The 18,621-nt window shown below is 38.1% G+C and overlaps 2 protein-coding genes across 2 annotated transcripts; one reads left to right on the forward strand and one right to left on the reverse strand.

Moving 5' to 3' along the window:
* Nucleotides 1-323: 323 nt before the first annotated feature.
* LOC137291490 (protein YIPF1-like) lies at nt 324-12,289 on the reverse strand. Its single transcript, XM_067822849.1, has 9 exons — nt 12,232-12,289; nt 11,999-12,035; nt 11,097-11,197; nt 9,847-10,015; nt 8,406-8,519; nt 6,519-6,673; nt 5,624-5,743; nt 4,852-4,914; nt 324-2,355 (listed from the first exon to the last, which is right to left on the reverse strand). Exons 1-9 carry the CDS (start codon nt 12,271-12,273, stop codon nt 1,957-1,959), a joined length of 1,200 nt encoding a protein of 399 aa, XP_067678950.1. The 5' UTR covers nt 12,274-12,289; the 3' UTR covers nt 324-1,956.
* Nucleotides 12,290-12,543: 254 nt separating this feature from the next.
* On the forward strand, nt 12,544-16,370 carry LOC137290871 (mitochondrial import inner membrane translocase subunit Tim29-like). Its single transcript, XM_067822033.1, has 2 exons — nt 12,544-12,668; nt 15,319-16,370. The coding sequence occupies exons 1-2, from the start codon at nt 12,563-12,565 to the stop codon at nt 15,819-15,821; spliced, it is 609 nt and encodes a 202-aa protein (XP_067678134.1). The 5' UTR covers nt 12,544-12,562; the 3' UTR covers nt 15,822-16,370.
* Nucleotides 16,371-18,621: the final 2,251 nt, after the last annotated feature.

Raw genomic sequence — 18,621 nt, forward strand, 5'->3', positions numbered from 1 at the left:
GGGTTATAATGGGCTTCACAGACTGTACTCCTGTTGGGAATCAAACCAGATCTTCTGCGTTACAAGCGAACACTTTAACCACTAGGTTACTTCAAGGTCTGTTAATCAAGAAAACTCACTCCTTCTGATCATAACTAGTAATACATTGTGTAGACTTACATAATACTACACAGCAATAACAAAATTAATATGAGTAGATATATTGTGTACATATATTTTGTACACAAGGTGTATTCATTGAGTGCTAAAAAATATACCTCCCTTGTCAATGAATGTCCGACTTAACCTTTTCTCTAAATAACAAACAAAAGAAAACAAACAGATGATGCATGTAAAGAAATGTAATGTACAAGGCTTTAGATATATACATACAATTTTACATTATGTAAGAATCATGTACACATGCACCTTCAAATAACTATTCAACCCATTGGATCAAAGAGTTATTTTTTTTACATCAAACATCAATTTCAACTTGGCACATATTCCAAGAAATCCCAATCTATGTAGGCACTGAGCAAGTATATTCCCAGCTTGGCACTTTCTTCAAAATCATAATCTCTCAAGTTATTGATCTAGGAATCCAACCAGATTTGGCAGCCAAATTTTCCAATTTTGGATTCTACACTGCAATAAAATGCAGTTCTGGAGCTGAATATCAGCCTTTGAAAAGGCCTGGTTAAATCCCTTATGAGACAAACTTGCCTACATATTTAAATATTTCTTTATTCACAAATGAAGTTCCATGTCTTGGTGGTTCAATATTATGATCACTGTGCACCAAAGTTATACAGATATATGGAACATAGAAATATGAGGCCGTCCACTTTTTCTGTGTTTCCCATGTCCTTGAATTTTCATTCTGATGCTGGTTAATTTAAAAATTTTTTAATCCAGTTTTCCCTGACAAAATTTATGCTCCAATAAAGACATACACTTTTGCATACTCCTGATAAAAATACAGATCAGCTTGACCGTTTATTATTCATTCTGATTAAAACAATGAAAAGCAGAGCGACTCTATCTACTTAATAAACTCAATTCAAGACTATTACCTAAATGAGAAAATGATTTTGTATATTTCTAATTATTTTTCACCTTCCCACCATCTTCATGGTTGAGATTTGAGATGAGAAACACATAAAAAAATATGCATGGCCTAAACATGTTAACAAAGCATCAAACAAGAAGAGATCAGGGCCCTGTTACACCTACAGCTTTTAACTGCCTCTCTGTGATGGGGCCACCTGTTCCCATGACTGCATGTTGGGACATCAAATTCCTACAACCATAAGAAGCACCCATCACGAAAAGAAAGGACTGTAGAGCCATTTCAAGTCCGAGAATGAACATGTAAAAGTGTACACTGGCAAGTGAACAATTATCCAGTGAATGGTGCTTTTATACTGTATACTTTAAGCAATATCCAAGCAATATCACAACAGAGGACACAAGAAATGGACTTCAAAGATTGTACCGGGTACCCATGTAGTGAGTGAGTTTAGTTTCACACCGCTTTTAGCAATGTACCAGCAACACCAGAAACGGGCTTCACTCTTTGTAACCATGTGGGGAATAGACCCTGGGTCTTCAGCATGACAAGCAAATACTTTAACCACTAAGCTACAACATCGCTCCTGTACTCAAATGGGGAATTTAACCTGGGTCACCTGCGAAACCACAGGCTACCTCATCGCCCCACTGCTGCCAGTAGTATTCCAGCCTTCACATAATGGTTTATCAGTAAATAAGCCTTGGTCCGAACAACCAGTGACTGACAGCATGAACATGTGCCTCAAAGTATGACTTCACACCTGACCTCCGTGTATATATCCATCCACACTGAAGCATAGAAGAGTTTTCCAACAATAACACAAGTCCCATGAGTTCTTACATTCCCAAAATAAATAGAATACTTTCCCAAGAAGCATTTACAACCATGTAACCATCCAGTTATCAGTTGGGCTGCATTAAATGTTTTCTTCTCCTCACTGGCTTTTCTGTTCCAGAAGCTGGTTTGCTAGGGTTCTCACTCAAGTTCTTCTTCCCCACATCTTTGTTTGTCGTTCCCAGTTTCTCATTTTGTTTTTCTCCTGCTTTGTCCTGCGGTAGAGCTGGTAGTTTTAAAGAAGGTCTCTGTGTAGCTGAGCCACTGTCAGCTCTAGGAACTGCTTTTGAGGCAGCTGGTCCAAGTCTGAGCTTGGATGCTTGACCTTCATTCAACTGTTTTGTTCTTTGTTGCGCTTCTGGTATCGCTTTAATTCGGTTTTGAGTTTCTGGGATTGAAGTGTTGTTGACAGCAGGACCAAGGGTAGAAGGACCAGCTGTGTTTGCAGGAACGTGAAAAAAGTACAACTGAAATGCAAAATTATAGATTTATTGTACCTCATAACACTACACATCACAAAAGGAACTTTGATTGATTTTCACATAACCAATTCAACAATAATGATAACAATGATAAACTACCCAAAACAAGAAACGCATAGGTAATATTTTTCCATGTAACTTATTTAATTTGAATCATTGGTGTCTATGTAATCAGTATATCTATGGTAAACACTGTCTGCAAACATTTCCGAGTTTGAATCCATTGTCACTGAGGAAAACTAGCCAAAATCTGTTTTCCTCAACAAATGCAATAAATTATGAATGGGAAGAAAATCCCGCGCTTCCTATGCATGCACATTCCATGCATCACTTCCAATAAAAGTCGGGTGATTTCAATGCTCTTCCGACAGTTGACAACCTTAAATTTGGTGATAAAGTCCTGCCTAGACATACTGGGGCTCAGTGCAACAATGCAATTGGTCAGTTGGAGGCTGGGGAATCTCAGTCTGTGATTGCAAGGCAACTGAATGTGTCACAGAGTACCATAGCAAGACTTTGGCATCGCTACCAGGAGCAAGGGTCAACATGTGTCCCCCACAAGTCAGGTTGACCATGCCCACTCAGGACAGGTGTATTCCGCTTCGACATTTGGGGAACAGGTTCACCACAGCATCCTCCACAACATCAGTAGTGTCAGGACTCAGAACAATTTCTGATCAGACTGTGATGAACCGCTTACTTGAGGCAGGTATTTGTTCCAGAAGACCTTTGTGAGGGCCTTTCCTTACACGTCAACATCAGCAACAACGCAGGCAGTGGTGTCGCGACATCTCCCATGGCCATTGCAAAGGTGGAGAACTGTTATCTTCAGTTATGAGTCATGTTACATGCTGTGACGTCCCAACGGAAGAACATGTGTATACTGATGTTGTAACGAGCGCTATGCTGCAAATTGTGTACAGGAAGTGGACAGATTGGTGGTGGCAGGACAGATCTCATTCAGGTCCAGGGCATTCTGACAGCTCGACATTACCATGATGAAATCATCAGGCCTCATGCCCTTCCTTTCATGAACTGCCAGAACATCATTTTCCAGCATGATAATGCTCGGCCGCATACAGCAAGAATAACCAGGGATTTCCTTGCCCAGAACAACGTTCATTTTCTTGACAGGCCCTCACGATCACCAGATCTTAACCCTAGTGAACATTTGTGGGACGAATAGGATCGTCGCGTGGGACATTGTGACTCTCAGCCACAGACGTTACCTGTTCTGTTTGTGGCCTTGAGGGAAGAGTAACAACTCATTCCCAGGCACTTCATCCGGAATCTGGTCCAGTCAATGGGACGCCAATGCCAAGCAACATTGATGCTAATGGTGGCCACACAAGATACTGACTGCTCTGCGACCTTGACCTTGGAACACTTTCTTGCAGCATTGGGCTCTTAATGTTCATTCAGGTTTTCTTCAAGACTGCCCTGTATTACTGAACCTTAAGTGTGTATACAGTAGAACACGGATAAAACGAACTCCAAGGGACCCAGGGATTTAGTTCACTATATCCGTTGTTCGTTATTCACGTTTGACCGCCATATTGGCTTATAGAGATGAAGAGACACGTATATACATGGGCTACATATTTTTATTCTTGTTCATTGACATTAAAATTCTGATTTCATTGTTCAAATACATTATCTAGAACATGTTTAACAATCACAACAATTTCAACAATATAACACTTAACTGTGTTTAACATAGTCCACAATTTTGCACAGGAATAACAAAGAGTTTGGTGGCAAGAAAACCATAGCGACGAGAGCGAACTGAAGATCCGTGTATCAGTCAAGCTTTTAAACACGATGTGTTTCTTTTGTTAATTAATTAATGACTATCAAACAAAGTTGATTCACCACCAACGAGGTTAAACAATGTTGATTCACCGCCCACAAGTCGCTGAGTTGACACTGAGCTGACACTCAGTGAGTTCGCTACTCACGTCGTTAATTGGGCTTGGGGTCAGAAAATCAGTTCGCTATAACCGTTAATTCGCTACTCACGAGTTCGTTATTCACGTATAATTTTAATGATATTATAAAGGGACCGTTGACGGGACCAGTTATATTTGTTCGCTATATCTGTTTGTTCGCTATATCCATGTTCGCTATATCCGTGTTCTACTGTATTGACATAACAATTTTCAGCTATGCGTTTCTTTTTTTTTTGTAGTATACTTTCAAAGACTGCACATATATGCCATTAGTGTGACTCAAAATAAGAAATGTGAGGAGGAGGAGGAGGAGGAGGAGGAAAGGTCAATATTTTGCAGCTGGGAACGTGAAATTTGAACTGATCTGGTGGCTAGGACAAAGGGGTCAATGATGTAAATTAAGTCACCAATCAGAAACAAGTACTTTATTCAAACATGATCATATTTCCATTCACTCCCTGAATGTCTACTGTACTTGTGTACACATACATCAATAAAAGCAAATGAATGATTAATAAGGATGGCTACTTACAACAAAGCCAGCTGCTAGGGCAGCATGAAATATGAGGATCACAGCCATGACTGCAAAAGCAATCTGAAAGATCATTAAAGGTGATCATTAAAGCTTGACTTTGAAAAATACAGTGTTGAGCTGTTTGAAAAGCAATGTCCAGTAATTCTGTGATGATATATCGTAGTATTGATAATCATGATTCTTTATCAGACGATAAATATATTGATACTTATTTTCGTGTCATGATATGTTTCGTTGACCTTAAAATTGTCAATTTTCTGTATGGTCACACCTCCAGATATATTCTGATACGTAACAGTCCATTATAAATTCGTAACACTGGACATTGTAAGTGATGGAAATCAGAAAGTGAAACATAAAAAGTCATAACTCTTGTTACTGATGTTCGTGGTCAAACTGACAAACTCATAACCATGGTAACTGAGGAGTTGGGTTACAGAAACACATTCATATGACATCATCAGGACTCCAGTATTCTAATCTGTTAAACTGCCATTACAACCTTTTATATGGCATGAAATGATTTTGTGTGTGGCTTCATTTTGTAAATAATTGAATCTGAGAAGACAATTCTATAATTTACATCATGAACAACAATCCACCAAATTTCACCACCTGAGTCACTTCGTAAAATATAATGAGCAAATTAGCCAGCATAGATGACAAGGGTGTAGTTTTGCCCTAAAATCTCCATAGGATCCCCACTAGTAACAGGGTGCTGGAGTCACATTCTACCTTACACCCCTACAAGTGACAACAGAAACCTTACCCTTTTGTTGTCTTCTCGTACAGCAGGCCAGAACGTGAAGAGGAGAACAGTTCCAGACAGGGCAGCCCCTACGATGACCAGGGTCCACTGTAACCAGTTGATCTGGATGGTCCACAGAATCTGAAGGACCAAATTCATAACACACTGGAAAACAGGGCTAGAAGAATTTATCACTGAGTTCTTAAAATCCATGAAAATATACTGTACAGCAAAAGAAATGCAACTGTATTTAGGTCAACATTTCAAATAGAAGACATAAGCATGAATGCTTACTTTTATGAGATTTCACTTTTTCGAAACTTCCATTTCTTTTGCTGTTCAATAGTTCTATATAAGTCCAGTGAAGCTAGGTTACTAGTTTCTGATCATGGATTATTTTTGCCAGCTGTACAAGCTGCTACCGAATGTTATAACATAGGGTCTAAATGGTCCAGGATCATTTGTTCTTGGTTCTGCAAAAAGCCCACTGACAGTTCAAAGGAAAGCAACGGGGAGGACTACTGGCAATACAACCTAACTGCAAACTTGTGTGTGAACATAAAGAGGAATAGCATTGCCAGCAATGCATGAGTGCCCTGTACCAAACTTTCCAAGGAGCAGGAGTTACTACAGCAACTTAGGGCTACTCTAACCAATCTGTACTTGGTAACATTCTCAGATCCATGCCAATCTGTATTTTGATGAAAACTGCATCCAGCAAATGCAAAAAGTGTGGGAAATAACCTGTGTGAACTGGACATTTTCCACAAAAATGAATTACAGACACACAAAAAGCACTACAAACATATTATTAAGAAAACTACATGATCTACAATATGATACGAAGACAAAACAAGAATGGTGAAAGATGCCTGAGTGACTTCTCTCTATCAAGTAACAAGTAAAAGTCACTCACGGATATAGGAATGTAGATAGCCAGAGAGTAGCCATAGACACTGATGAGTTCTAGGAATGTGTAGCGAGATTGACTGCCACGCCACCACAGAATTCCGAACAGGCCTGCTGGGATCAGCCACCAGTAGCTGAAGATAGCTGTTGCTGCAAAGGTTACTGCAACACACACACTTATTTACAGTCACTTGCGTTATCACATATCATAAACCATATTAACATGTTATATAACAACTACATCAATAACAGCAATATTTTGGAAAATTAAAGACATTACCATGACACTCGGACACTAATATAAAGTAAATCTCTCATTCATGTTCATCACCTCAAGATGTCTTCCAAGAACTCGGTTGACATGTGACTCAGTGTGCAAAACAGCCACTGGCCTGCTAGCCTATGGCTAGTAAACATCCAATAGGGCCAGTAAATCTCTGCAGTTTCTGGCCCGGCTGAAAGTGAATTTTCATGGCATATGCACATCACTGTCCCTAACTTGTTGAGTTATAATAAACTTTTAAATCATGCAAGATTATGACCTTATAAAAATGTTCAGCATATGAACAACTTCATGATGAAACCTGTGCCATGAAAAATCACATCCTCATCGATTTTTGTAATATCTTGCTTAGTTTCCATATTCATATTTCAGGCGTGTAAATTATTTTGTGTGCTAGTAATTTCAGGCATTGCTAGACTGACCAGCAAACTGTATGACTATCTCTCAGCATTCAGCATTACTTGGATTACATCTTTGTGTTTCCTAAACAGCTGAATTTATTCTTGATGACAGGCTTACGCTGGTAACATCATTGCAGGTGTAAAATACACATGCTTTCCACATGAAGAGTTAATTCCCTTCCTATAGATAGGTTCTAGCATCTTAAGCACTGATACTAGTTAACCAACTTAGCAGTGTTCAGGTAAGGAAAAGCAGTAAAGAACAAAAAGATACATTTTACAGTACATGTCCTAATATGAAAGCTCATTAATTGCTTTGTGCATCCAAACCATATACATTGTTAGAGATCAGGCAGTATTGATCACCAAAAGTCACTGTGTTCTGTAATCTGACTGGTTGAAAAACATGATCAAATGGTATTTGATTCTCGGAAACAGCAAAACTGTTTGCTGTGCACTGACACGTAGAAACATTGCAAACAGTTGTTTTGTTGTGTCATCAACAGTGGTGACGCCATTCAAATTATATTGTTACATAAAGTTAGAATGATGCCAGTTCCAAATGTATTCCCGTGCTTCAACTACTCAATAATACCTGGAAATCGACCAACACATAATCTTCTAAGTGAACAAGCCAAGTTCAAACACCAATGAAACCAAAATGTTTCTGATAGCAGGTCCAAGGCAATCAAATACATGTATACTGATATAGACTACTTTATTTGTTGACTTTGGATGGTTGGATTGTTGTTAAACAAAGTACTAAGCAATATTCCACATACATTATCTTTAAATAATCATGTGTGGACTTGACAATTCTGTGATACAATGACATGTGTCAACAAAGCCAGTAAGCCTGACCACCTGTTCACATTAGTCGCCTCATACACAAGCATGGGTTGGAGAAGGGTCTTCATGGGACTCTTTCCCTTGTCGAATATGTAATAAACACATATGTCAAAAGTAGGGCTATAAGTGCATTTTCTTTTCAGTTTTACATTGGGTTGCTGAAGAAGAATTCTTAGAGATCAGTGAAACTTTATAGTATTTTGCTGCTTCCTTGGGGAAAAGATCTCAATTGCTTGTTCACAGAGGAGGTGTGTGCAGAACATGCAGGAGGACAATATCGTGCGTGAATTGATTTATATGCATGGAACACTCAGATTTTTGTGTTAGCGCAAACACTGCTAATAGATACAATTTAAGTTACCTTTGTGGAAGTCATACTTCCATGTGTAGCCTTTGCCTGCTGCTTGAAAATAGTTTGCCAAGTTGCCTGCAATGGCGGTGGTAAACACCAACGTGGTGCAGATCCAGAATGGACCTGAAATAATCGGGAGTAAATTATTGGAATCATCATCATCATCATCATCATCATCATCATCATCATCATCATCATCATCATCATCATCTATAATCATATTTCTCACAACCACAATTCTTAACATGGTGGCCCCCACATGGGTATAGCCAGAATATTGCAAACAGCAGTGTAAAACTAAGCTGACTCACACATTCTTAAGATTTTACCAAAAAATCAGACTATTGTAACTAACCCTTGTTTAACCCCTCAAAATTCAGACATCAAATAACTCTGTGGAAAGTAAAGCAAGTACAACCTATTCCCAACTTTTGTTTAACAAAAAGGAATCCAGTAATGTTCGCTGTGGTTAAACAGTAACTGTCACCTTTGTATTGTGTAATTCCAGCACTGCCACTGTCAACTACCTATGGAGGTCCACAATTGTTAAAAGGTACAATCTCACACATTTTCAACAATATCTTGGCCCATAGATTATACATTGGTGGCATATGCACCCACTTTAGCTTCCTGTTGATGCAATGAAAGACTTGTTATTCCTTGTGACCTGAAACTGATAACTGAAACTTCCAAAGAAACAGCTTCCAAACAAATAGTATTTGCCAATCATGGAACATAAACAACTGTTTCGCACATCGAAAACTTTCAATGATGTCACTGTTTGACAAACTGGTCTCAATAACAAGTTGCGCAACTTACAGGATATTAACTTCACTTGCAATAATGTTCGGCCTATAGATGGTGCAAGAGACAATGTTGCATTTGCATTACTTTATTCGAACGTTTCAATTTAACACTATGAACGAGTGCAATCTAAATATGTCATTTTGGGGGCACATGATCATGAATTAGTGTCTTGAAACAGCTGTGACCATAGTGACATCATCTCTGCCTCCCCATTAACATTCTGTATTTCAGTATCTTCTGTTCTTCAAACCAGCATGCAGCATGAGGGAGCAAGAGAGTTTGATTTTTACGCTGCTTTAAGCAATATTCCAGCAATATCATGGCGGTGGACACCAGAAATGGGCTTCACACATTGTACCCATGTAGGGAATTGAACCTGGGTCTTCAGCACGATGAGTGAACACTTTAACCACCAGGCTTTCCCATCGCCCCAACACATGCACAACACTAATTGACTAACATGTTACAAGATTTACACCTTCACATCATATAGCACAGACTTACAGTTAGTTACAAGAATAACATATTGTGACTATCATACAATTCACTATCGTATCTGTAAATGTAGAAGGGATAAAAAACCAATGAGTGCAGAAAATGATGGAATTTAACATTTAACCATAATTACAAGCAGTGCACTGACCATACAAATCTGGCTTTGGACGTATCTGCGTTGTGAGGAAGTTGCGGCCTGGCCGTGGCGTCATTGATCCCAGCACTCGGTACATGACTTGATGAGTGTCTACATCAAAGAACTGCTGGTAATAGTCAAATGTCCAAAAGGATGGTGGCTTCTTTTCATCTTTCAAAAGCTGAGGATAAACAAAACAGGAGGTCAAGTTGAGATGATTACAAATAGTTTCACTTAATGAAAACTAATATTGCAAATCATATTAATGATGTCAACATTTTAAGGGAATAAGTGACATGGTGACTTCAGGTTATAACTACTAAAAAGAGAATTCTAGTTGTCATTGCAATTCCTCTTTCATGAAGTGACTTCTGTCGTCCATGTTTATCACTTTATTCAAACCAGGTGCACATGGGCCTGATAAACCGAGAAATGGATGAGTAACAAGGATTCCAATGTACAGTTTTAGGTTTATGACATGCCCAAAGGATGCAACTCTACAAATCAAATTGTGGCATGACGCCTTGGGCAATTTGGCCCTTCAAGTCCCTCATTCTTTCAAGAGGAAGAAAAAGGCTCCTCTGCAAACCAGCATGGATTGAGTGAGTGAGTGAGTCACTGAAGCGCTGTACAAATGCACTGTTTAGAGTTTAAGGTCTAACATCGATTAATTAAGTAATCAAATCACAACTTCATAGAAAAATGTGATCTATTTTCATACTGATATGAATGGAATTTCGTTTCCCCAGTGCCGATAGTGGTTTTAACCAAGGGAGCTTACTCTGTTATGTTTATATGTTGTCTGTCGAACTTGACTCTGTGGCCGACTCTGATTTAAAAAGTCATTCCTTTTTTTCGTATGTTTTTTGAAAGGTAGGTAGGGAGCAAATTACTATGTGCAACAGTTTGCGCTCTGTTGTTTTTATGAGGGGCGATTTGATCATTATTTGTGTGAATCACGCAATTGCACGTCCTAGAATAGACAATGGTGAGTGAGTTTAGTTTTACACCAGACTCAGCAATATTTCAAGATGGATTGAAGACTTGCACATCTTTAAACACAATATTAGTTAAATGATCCTGACTAACCTTGAAAATCAACATTTGAGCATTGCATCTTCATGATCATCCATCAGATTTACTATGTTGATAACATTCCTGATTCAAGCATTGGAGCATTTCATGCACACTATACATAAGCATTGACTAATTTCATTCATCACAGTTCCTATAGCACCTTACCGAGCTTCAAACTTTCCTACCTCTGATTTATCCCCTGCATCATCATCAGAGTCCGCTGTGTGGGGGAAGTTTGTAAAAGTGTGAGTCTGTACCTTCCCCTTGTCCTCAGAGTGGGGAATATCTGCAAAAAGAATATTCAATACCAGGAATGTGTATTGACAAATAAATTGTATTGCAATATGCAGTGATTCAGGTACCTATATAATTTACTTGTCTGGCAGTGAGTGACACTAATTGTACATGGCAATTCAAAGTTATTCATTTTAATTTCCTCTTAAGTTTTCATTGAACTCATCCACATCTATCAACTGAACATCTATCAATGTCCGTGGCAAAGTTTGTTTAATTGGGTAGATTTTTACACCAATTCTATAAATATTGCAATACACATCAATGTGTACAGTATACTGGTAATACTGTACAGCCCTATCCAATACAACTATACTCAGTTGAAATCTTTTGACAGGAGTTGATAATGTCCCTTCTCATGACACATGCCATTCTAATAGAAACCGACTTAACACTTGTCTTTTTGTTGAACAATCCATTAACATGAATGGCTTATACCTAGAGAAGCTTTTGACGATGCTTTCATTCAATCCCCTATACATTATCTATCACAACAAAATTTGAATAAAATATTCATATTTTCAGGACCCCACGAAACCTGCACAAAGTCATCATATTCGTGACTCTACGTGACTATGTTTGGCAACGTTTACATTAAAATAACACTCTTGCAACATATACACACATCTTGATCTAGCGTCACTTCATCATATTCATCATGTTCATTATCAGCATAATCCCAGTTGATTATATAGACTTCAGCGTCATTTTTCCATGTAAAATGCTTACGGCAGAACAGAATAAAATTATATACATAACACCTAAATCGTTCAATGACTAAGGGACATTTTACCTTGAAACTGCAACCCATCACTCGATTTATTCTGATCCTGAAAGTATAAAATAATAAATTGCAGAGGTATTATGATCGAAAACCGAACAATAACAAAATATTTCCCGAAAATATAGTTGCTAATCATAACTTATTAAAAAACAATAACTCAGAAAGTGGTGGAAAGAAAAGTGAAATAAATAAGTAAACAAATGGATATGAAGTACATCAAATGTAAGGAATATATGCCTTACGATGAGTGTATCGTCTTCCACGTCGATTGCAAAGGACGCCATTTTGTATTATGATGGTACAGGAGCAAATCAATTTGGCTTAAAGTGAATAAGCAATAGTTTCCGTTTTTACGGTTCCCAAAATTCTGTAACCATATAACTGTACTTAAATTACTACAAACCTCCTGGAATGCATTTTCTTCTCGTCTTTGTGAATAAAATGCAAAGCTCCTTACAGAGTTAACGCTAACGCCTAGACTGGGCTTCGTCGCTGCTCGCAGAGTGAGACTGATTGAACCAGGTAATGCTTCAGAGCTCTGCAATCTATTTGCTGCGATATAGTCAAACCGATATGGCGTCTGCTTTCAAGAACCATGCGGCTCGCATGGCTGGCGGGATCAAACAACTTAAACCTTCATTTCCTCAAAAATTTAAAGGCGGAAGAATAGAGAAGATTGGTACGACTTTTGATGGTCGATAAACAGATCCAAGAATGTGTATACAGTTAACAGTAATTCCGAGAGGGATATGTGAAAATGGATATTTGCCAATTTGGTGTTCTGATTTGTCTCAAACGCAAAGACTTCAAAAGAATGATACATTTAGTTTGACATCACCCAAGTGTCGACTTACTATGATGTTGATTCACTATGATGTGTCTGCTTTCGAAATCTTACAGTAATACTGAACTGAACATTTTTCTTTGTTAATTTAAAGGGGCACTGATGCGGAGCAATTTCCGTGAACTGGTGTAAACTTTTGTTGTTGTTTTTCTCCCGTGAGTACCCGGATGATATCCCAGAATTCGTGACTGGTTCGTGACCTCTGCTGCGCAGTCCGTAAGCGCAATTGATAGTTTAATTATAGACAGATCAACTGAGGTGAAGTCATTTTTACTTCATTCCAAATGTATTATGAAAACAAATGAAACACTTTGAAGTTTAATCATCTGCCCGTGGCAGAAATGGTAAAAAACTATTAGGACGGAAAACGTCTCTATATTTTGTCTCATAACCCTAGTTAGTTTATTGTCATACTAGTATGATTCTGAAAATTAATAAAAGAACACACGATCTGCTTATACTCATAGTAAATTTCTAACATAACAGCAACATTTATACATTGTATAGAATGCCAATGTGGATCCTATTTCACACACATACGCGGTCTAGTGTTTTTTTTCTGTCATACAGATTCTGCTGAATGCTACAACAAATAAATTTTTAAAAAATGCAAAAAAATGAATGTAAAACAGACTAATTTTATAGCAACGATGTCAGGCTACTACCTTGTTCAGGAATGTATCCATCAATATCCACGTAAAAGAAATCGTATTCCATTCATCTGCAGCTGGTAAGTAATCCTGCTCCGTGTCGCGTGTCTTACAACTGTCTCATTTGCGAAAAAGTAACACATCGTTTCACGTCTTTCGTTGGTGAAAACCAGATAAACCTCTGATTGGTCTCCCAAGATAGCACACCTGGCAACTAATTGTATGATGTCCACTATTCTAAGTAATTTAGTTAACCAATAATGAGCAATCAATCAATCAACGCAAGGGTGGTTAATTCTTTGAAGGGAGGATGTTGTTTTTGCACTTACACTTTACGACAGGGTGTAGTCATCTACACATCCGCTAGAAGATAAAAGTAATTAATCAATTAGTGAGTTATCGGTTAATCCTTTGATCGATGTTTGTTTTTGTAACTTAGTTGATAAACCCTCTTGCATCACTTACATGCACATATTACATAACATACAATACATTTGCCACTACAGACCTTAATTTATAATGTTGAGTATTTGCTCCAGACAGGAGAAATGCCAAATGGGAACCTTTGTTGAGTAACCGAAGTTGTGTTACTACTAATTATACCTGTTATAAATTCATGAATTGACCATCAAGAGAATGATGACAAATAACACGTGTAGGTTTACACCATCAAACGCGAGTTACAGCAAGGAAGATGTAATCTCTGTGTCGCATGCAGCCTGAAAACACTATTGGGCCGAAACTGTTTTGAGGATACCAACGGAATTTCGTTACATAAGGAATACACACGGGCATTTGCTGTGTACTTGGGTAAATAGGTGAAATAAGGGTTTTTTACGTAAGACAATTTTCAGATTTCTCTACCAAAGGCAAAGTCATCGTTTTTTGTTAACGAATTCAAATAAATCAACTGTGTGTTTTTATTATCATAAATAATAAACCATTGTAGCTACCATAGCTACCAAAATGTACGTATGATATTTGCTATCACAGCTGAACCAACACTCAAAGCTACCTATATATATAAAGCTTTGCAATCTTCCGTACTGAAACAAATGGCTTGCTACGTGCCTGTAGACATCATATTTTCATGTAACATGATTAAATATCGAGGTTAAAAACACAGAAATAGGATCAAATTGGATCAGTAACTATACCATCCAAGCATCCGAAAAGAACTACACTGGTGGGATATTTGGTTACGATCAGACAAGGGATACCATGGATATTTTTAAACAAATGGCATATGATGGGCATCCAGCCTCCTGACTGTTTAGGTGAAGAAATTCTGCTAATATGGACAGGAACCCAGTTCCTTTGTCCGTCACGGTCGAAGGAGCGGGCGCTGACCAATTTGCGGTTTCGTTTCGTAATTCGACCGTTGGCGAGAAACATTATTCGCTCCGCATCAGTGCCCCTTTAACCCAACGCAGATTCTGATGCAACAGGTTATTAACACTCATTTTGTTCTGCAAGTTCGCTAGCCGGGAGCCGCGATGCGGCCCAATACAGTCCTATGCAGGGTCATGTCCTGACTGTACACTATAGGACTGCATCGCGGCTGTCGGCTGTAAGTGAGTCAAAACCGAATCAAACCGTTGGTTTAGATTAAATACTCAAATGCTCACCTGATGTGAACATTTCTGCTTTACCAACGCATAGACGTTTTAACTGAAAAATGTCTGCTGTTGCAGTGTTAGATCAACTGATTTTCCCGAACACAATAATGTACTATCATACTATGTCTTCTCAAATGGCTTACAGATTTATGATCTCTTGTTAAGTACAATGGGGTGTCCAATCTTAAATTCATGTATTTATTGTTTCTGTTGCAGCCGATTACTTCAACATGATCTTTCAAGATTACAAAACAGTTGTTGTTGAGACTGTTCAAGACATTAAGAAGTATCCAGTGAAGTCTTCATTTTACATTTCAACACTTGCAGGTATTGGACTCTTGTACAAAACTAACCCCTCAGAGACGAGTTTCAGAACACAGCTCATTCGCAGTTCACAAGACTTACTTCTCATAGGTGAACCTATCAGAAACCCAACCTCTGATAACCATATCCAGGATCTTGCTTTAACACTGAAAGATGGTAAACTGAGGTTTACAAGTTTAGGAATATTAACGCTGGTTTGGAGGGCACAACACAGCCACTGGTCTGGACTTTATGATGCCCAGTGCAAACAGTTGAAGCCACAGTGGTCAGAGTTTCATAAATACATTGTGGATGTCGGTGTGCTGGGCAAATGGATTTATCTAGATAAAGCTATGATTGACTATGACATAAACCCTGAAGAGTGGGATGAGGATGGAAGGCATAAGCATGTGTGAATATATTGACTGTATGTACTCATTACTGCAACCATAAGTTTGGTTTTTGTTGTGAAAATATTTCATGAAGTTTACAAAATCTGATTTGAAAATTACCAAAATACTTGAAAGTCAAGGCGATTTGATGATGATCAAATCATTCTTATTGATGGCATAAACCATAGAAATAGTCAAGGAGGACATGAGATCTTTTCAGAAGATTCCTTTGTACCAACAAGATGTAATCAGACTATGGTCACCTGCTAATCAAAACTCTATTGCTCTGTCAGTCTAAGCAGAGACCATATAATATATTGTCTCTGGTCTAAGTAAACTTAGGCTCGGTATTATTAATTCTGCTGCCATACTGAGCTGTAGTTTACTTATACTGATTGGTGTGGTTAAAACACTTGATACTGGTCTACATTCTACATCATATGGAGTCTGGTAGTTCTATTTTCACCAGACCTTGAGACAATAGACATAGATTGTGTAATGTGAAGAATCATGTATTAAATTGCTATTTTCTTGTATGAATTATTTATAGCATTAAACAAGAATGAAAATATATTTTGTTTTTGACACTGCTCTCTGAAGGTGTAAATACAATGACTTGGGTAGTAAATTGCAAATGGAGATGCATTCATGTTTTGCCTGAACATGACAGCTAATTATTAAACTTTCACAAGTTTTAGCTTTGAAACCAAAGGATAAGACTTGGTGAAAGATTAAGTGGCATGAGGCACATATTAAGTCACATTAATGATAATTTGGGGTGACTGGAGATGGATGACGTTTGGTTTTGCAATGGTTGACGATTATGCAATAATCTCGTTTATCATCCCAAACTGTGTTCCACAGGAGATACTGTTTTGACAGATGATTTTGTACAATACCTTGACAGTGCTATAACGTCAAAAGTTGATATCGTCACAATGCTGTGACACTGCTGCACTGCAAATCGAATGGCAATACTGTGTTCAGAGATGTACATTTTTCATTGAAAGCTAATGAAAAATGATTTGGGGTGATAAATAGAAACTCAACCTTGTGTCTACTGATATCAATCATATGATAAAGGTAAATATATCCTCAGCAAACCATGGATAATTGTTACTTCATCAACTCATTACGATATACAGGTATTTGATATCAGTAGACTCTTGGGTGTGATTCTCTATCCATGAATAAATAAGCACTGAGACACTGCTGCATTAATACACTAATGACAGTCATCAACAGACCTATGGAATTTTGGTAATTTCCATACAATTTAGTTTTTACCTGTTACTTATTGAGCTATGAAATGTGTGCACTTTGTGTTCAGTGTGAGTGGTTTCTTGTTAATGGTGACTTTTTACTGAAGACTACATTTTGCTCATATTGTATGCAGCTATATTGCACAAGGAGGGCCTCTTTTAGCAAGGAAAAGTCTGTTACAAGAATCACTCTGCAACAAATGTGTGAAGCAAACGTAATATGATCTACAAAAGGTGTTTGGCTGGTCCAGTACCACAGTTTATGATAGACCCTATAGTCCAGCTATAGAATTAAGGTTGTCACTATTTGTATTATATCCTGAGCAAGTCATAGCATGCGCAAAAATGCGTTTACCTGTTTCAGTACTGATGTTGTACTTGGAAGCAACTGAATGCATAAACAGAGACGTTTGTAGGTGATCACAGCCCCTTTTCATCCAAGGTCAGTCGCACACATTTTATTGCCATATTGGACATGGAATGAAGAACAATTTCAGCCTGAACAAAAAACGCAAAAAAAGTCTCCAGTACCCAATGCTTGTGAAAATGAACCAACAATGGAGTTGGCTGCTCCAAAGCAAAACTTACAAACTGACCAACTGTCAATTCACTCAATGAGGAATGAAACGTTATAGTCAGAACACTACTGTTCAACTCGGTTAAGAAATCGATTAACCGAACATAGTAAGTATGTAGATGTTTCCAAGGAAATTGAAACTCGTAAAGCTCCTGGTAGAATAGGCCTGCAGCAACCCATGCTTGCCATAAAAGGTGACTGCTTGTCATAAATGGCGACTAACGGGATCGGGTGGTCAGGCTCTCTGACTTGGTTGACACATGTCATCAGTTCACAATTGCGCACATCGATGCTCATGCTGATGATCACTGGATTGTTTGATCCAGTCGATTATTTACAGACCACCGCCATATAGCTGGAACATCGCTGAGTGCGGCGTAAAACTAAACGAAACTGAGAAGTTAAAAGTGAGCATTAAGTGGATGTTTCAAACTGAAGCAGGTCGTCATGTTTATACACATATGAAACTGCAAGTGTTCCCTTATTCTTTTCCAGGTTTCCTCACAAGGTATGTATTTCGCTGTGGGTGAAATTCTGGAAATAACGGAAACTTGTCCTTTCGCGTGTTCCATTATTTGTTTCCATGAGTATATATTTTGGAGGCCGTGGCATACGAGACAAGAAATATTACACTGCTTCTGTATGAGTAGTCTGCCTTACAGACCATGAAGTAAATACATCCAAGAAAGCCCACGCAAGTCTAGAAAATGTGGCAAGTCTAGATTTCCTTAGCTTCTGAAAAAGAAGAAAGTCTCAGGGCTCCATTTCATTATATATCATTTTTTTTCACAATGAACATTTTTTTTTCAGTAAAATATGTTCATTTCAGAGACTGGTTGTTAGTCTACTGTATGATGTGAATTTAAATAAAAGCGGAAGTAAATTGTAGCAATATGAAAATACATCGATACACATTTTCACCATTACAGTAACATGTAACGCTAGAAATGGAGTTAACAAGATAAATATGACGGTAACTGTCACT

Source organism: Haliotis asinina, chromosome 7 (assembly GCF_037392515.1).
Source record: "Haliotis asinina isolate JCU_RB_2024 chromosome 7, JCU_Hal_asi_v2, whole genome shotgun sequence".
NCBI classification, from domain to species: Eukaryota; Metazoa; Mollusca; class Gastropoda; order Lepetellida; family Haliotidae; genus Haliotis; species Haliotis asinina.

What these genes read in the sequence shown, in the direction of transcription:
- LOC137290871 (XM_067822033.1), top strand. Translation starts at nt 12,563, where the DNA reads ATGGCGTCTGCTTTCAAGAACCATGCGGCTCGCATGGCTGGCGGGATC. An exon ending in CGGAAGAATAGAGAAGATTG is followed by an intron (nt 12,669 to 15,318) that starts GTACGACTTTTG and finishes TTTCTGTTGCAG; the next exon opens with CCGATTACTTCAACATGATC.
- LOC137291490 (XM_067822849.1), bottom strand. Translation starts at nt 12,273, where the DNA reads ATGGCGTCCTTTGCAATCGACGTGGAAGACGATACACTCATC. An exon ending in GAAGTATGACTTCCACAAAG is followed by an intron (nt 6,674 to 8,405) that starts GTAACTTAAATT and finishes TGTGTGTTGCAG; the next exon opens with TAACCTTTGCAGCAACAGCT. An exon ending in CTATCTACATTCCTATATCC is followed by an intron (nt 5,744 to 6,518) that starts GTGAGTGACTTT and finishes TTGGTCCTTCAG; the next exon opens with ATTCTGTGGACCATCCAGAT.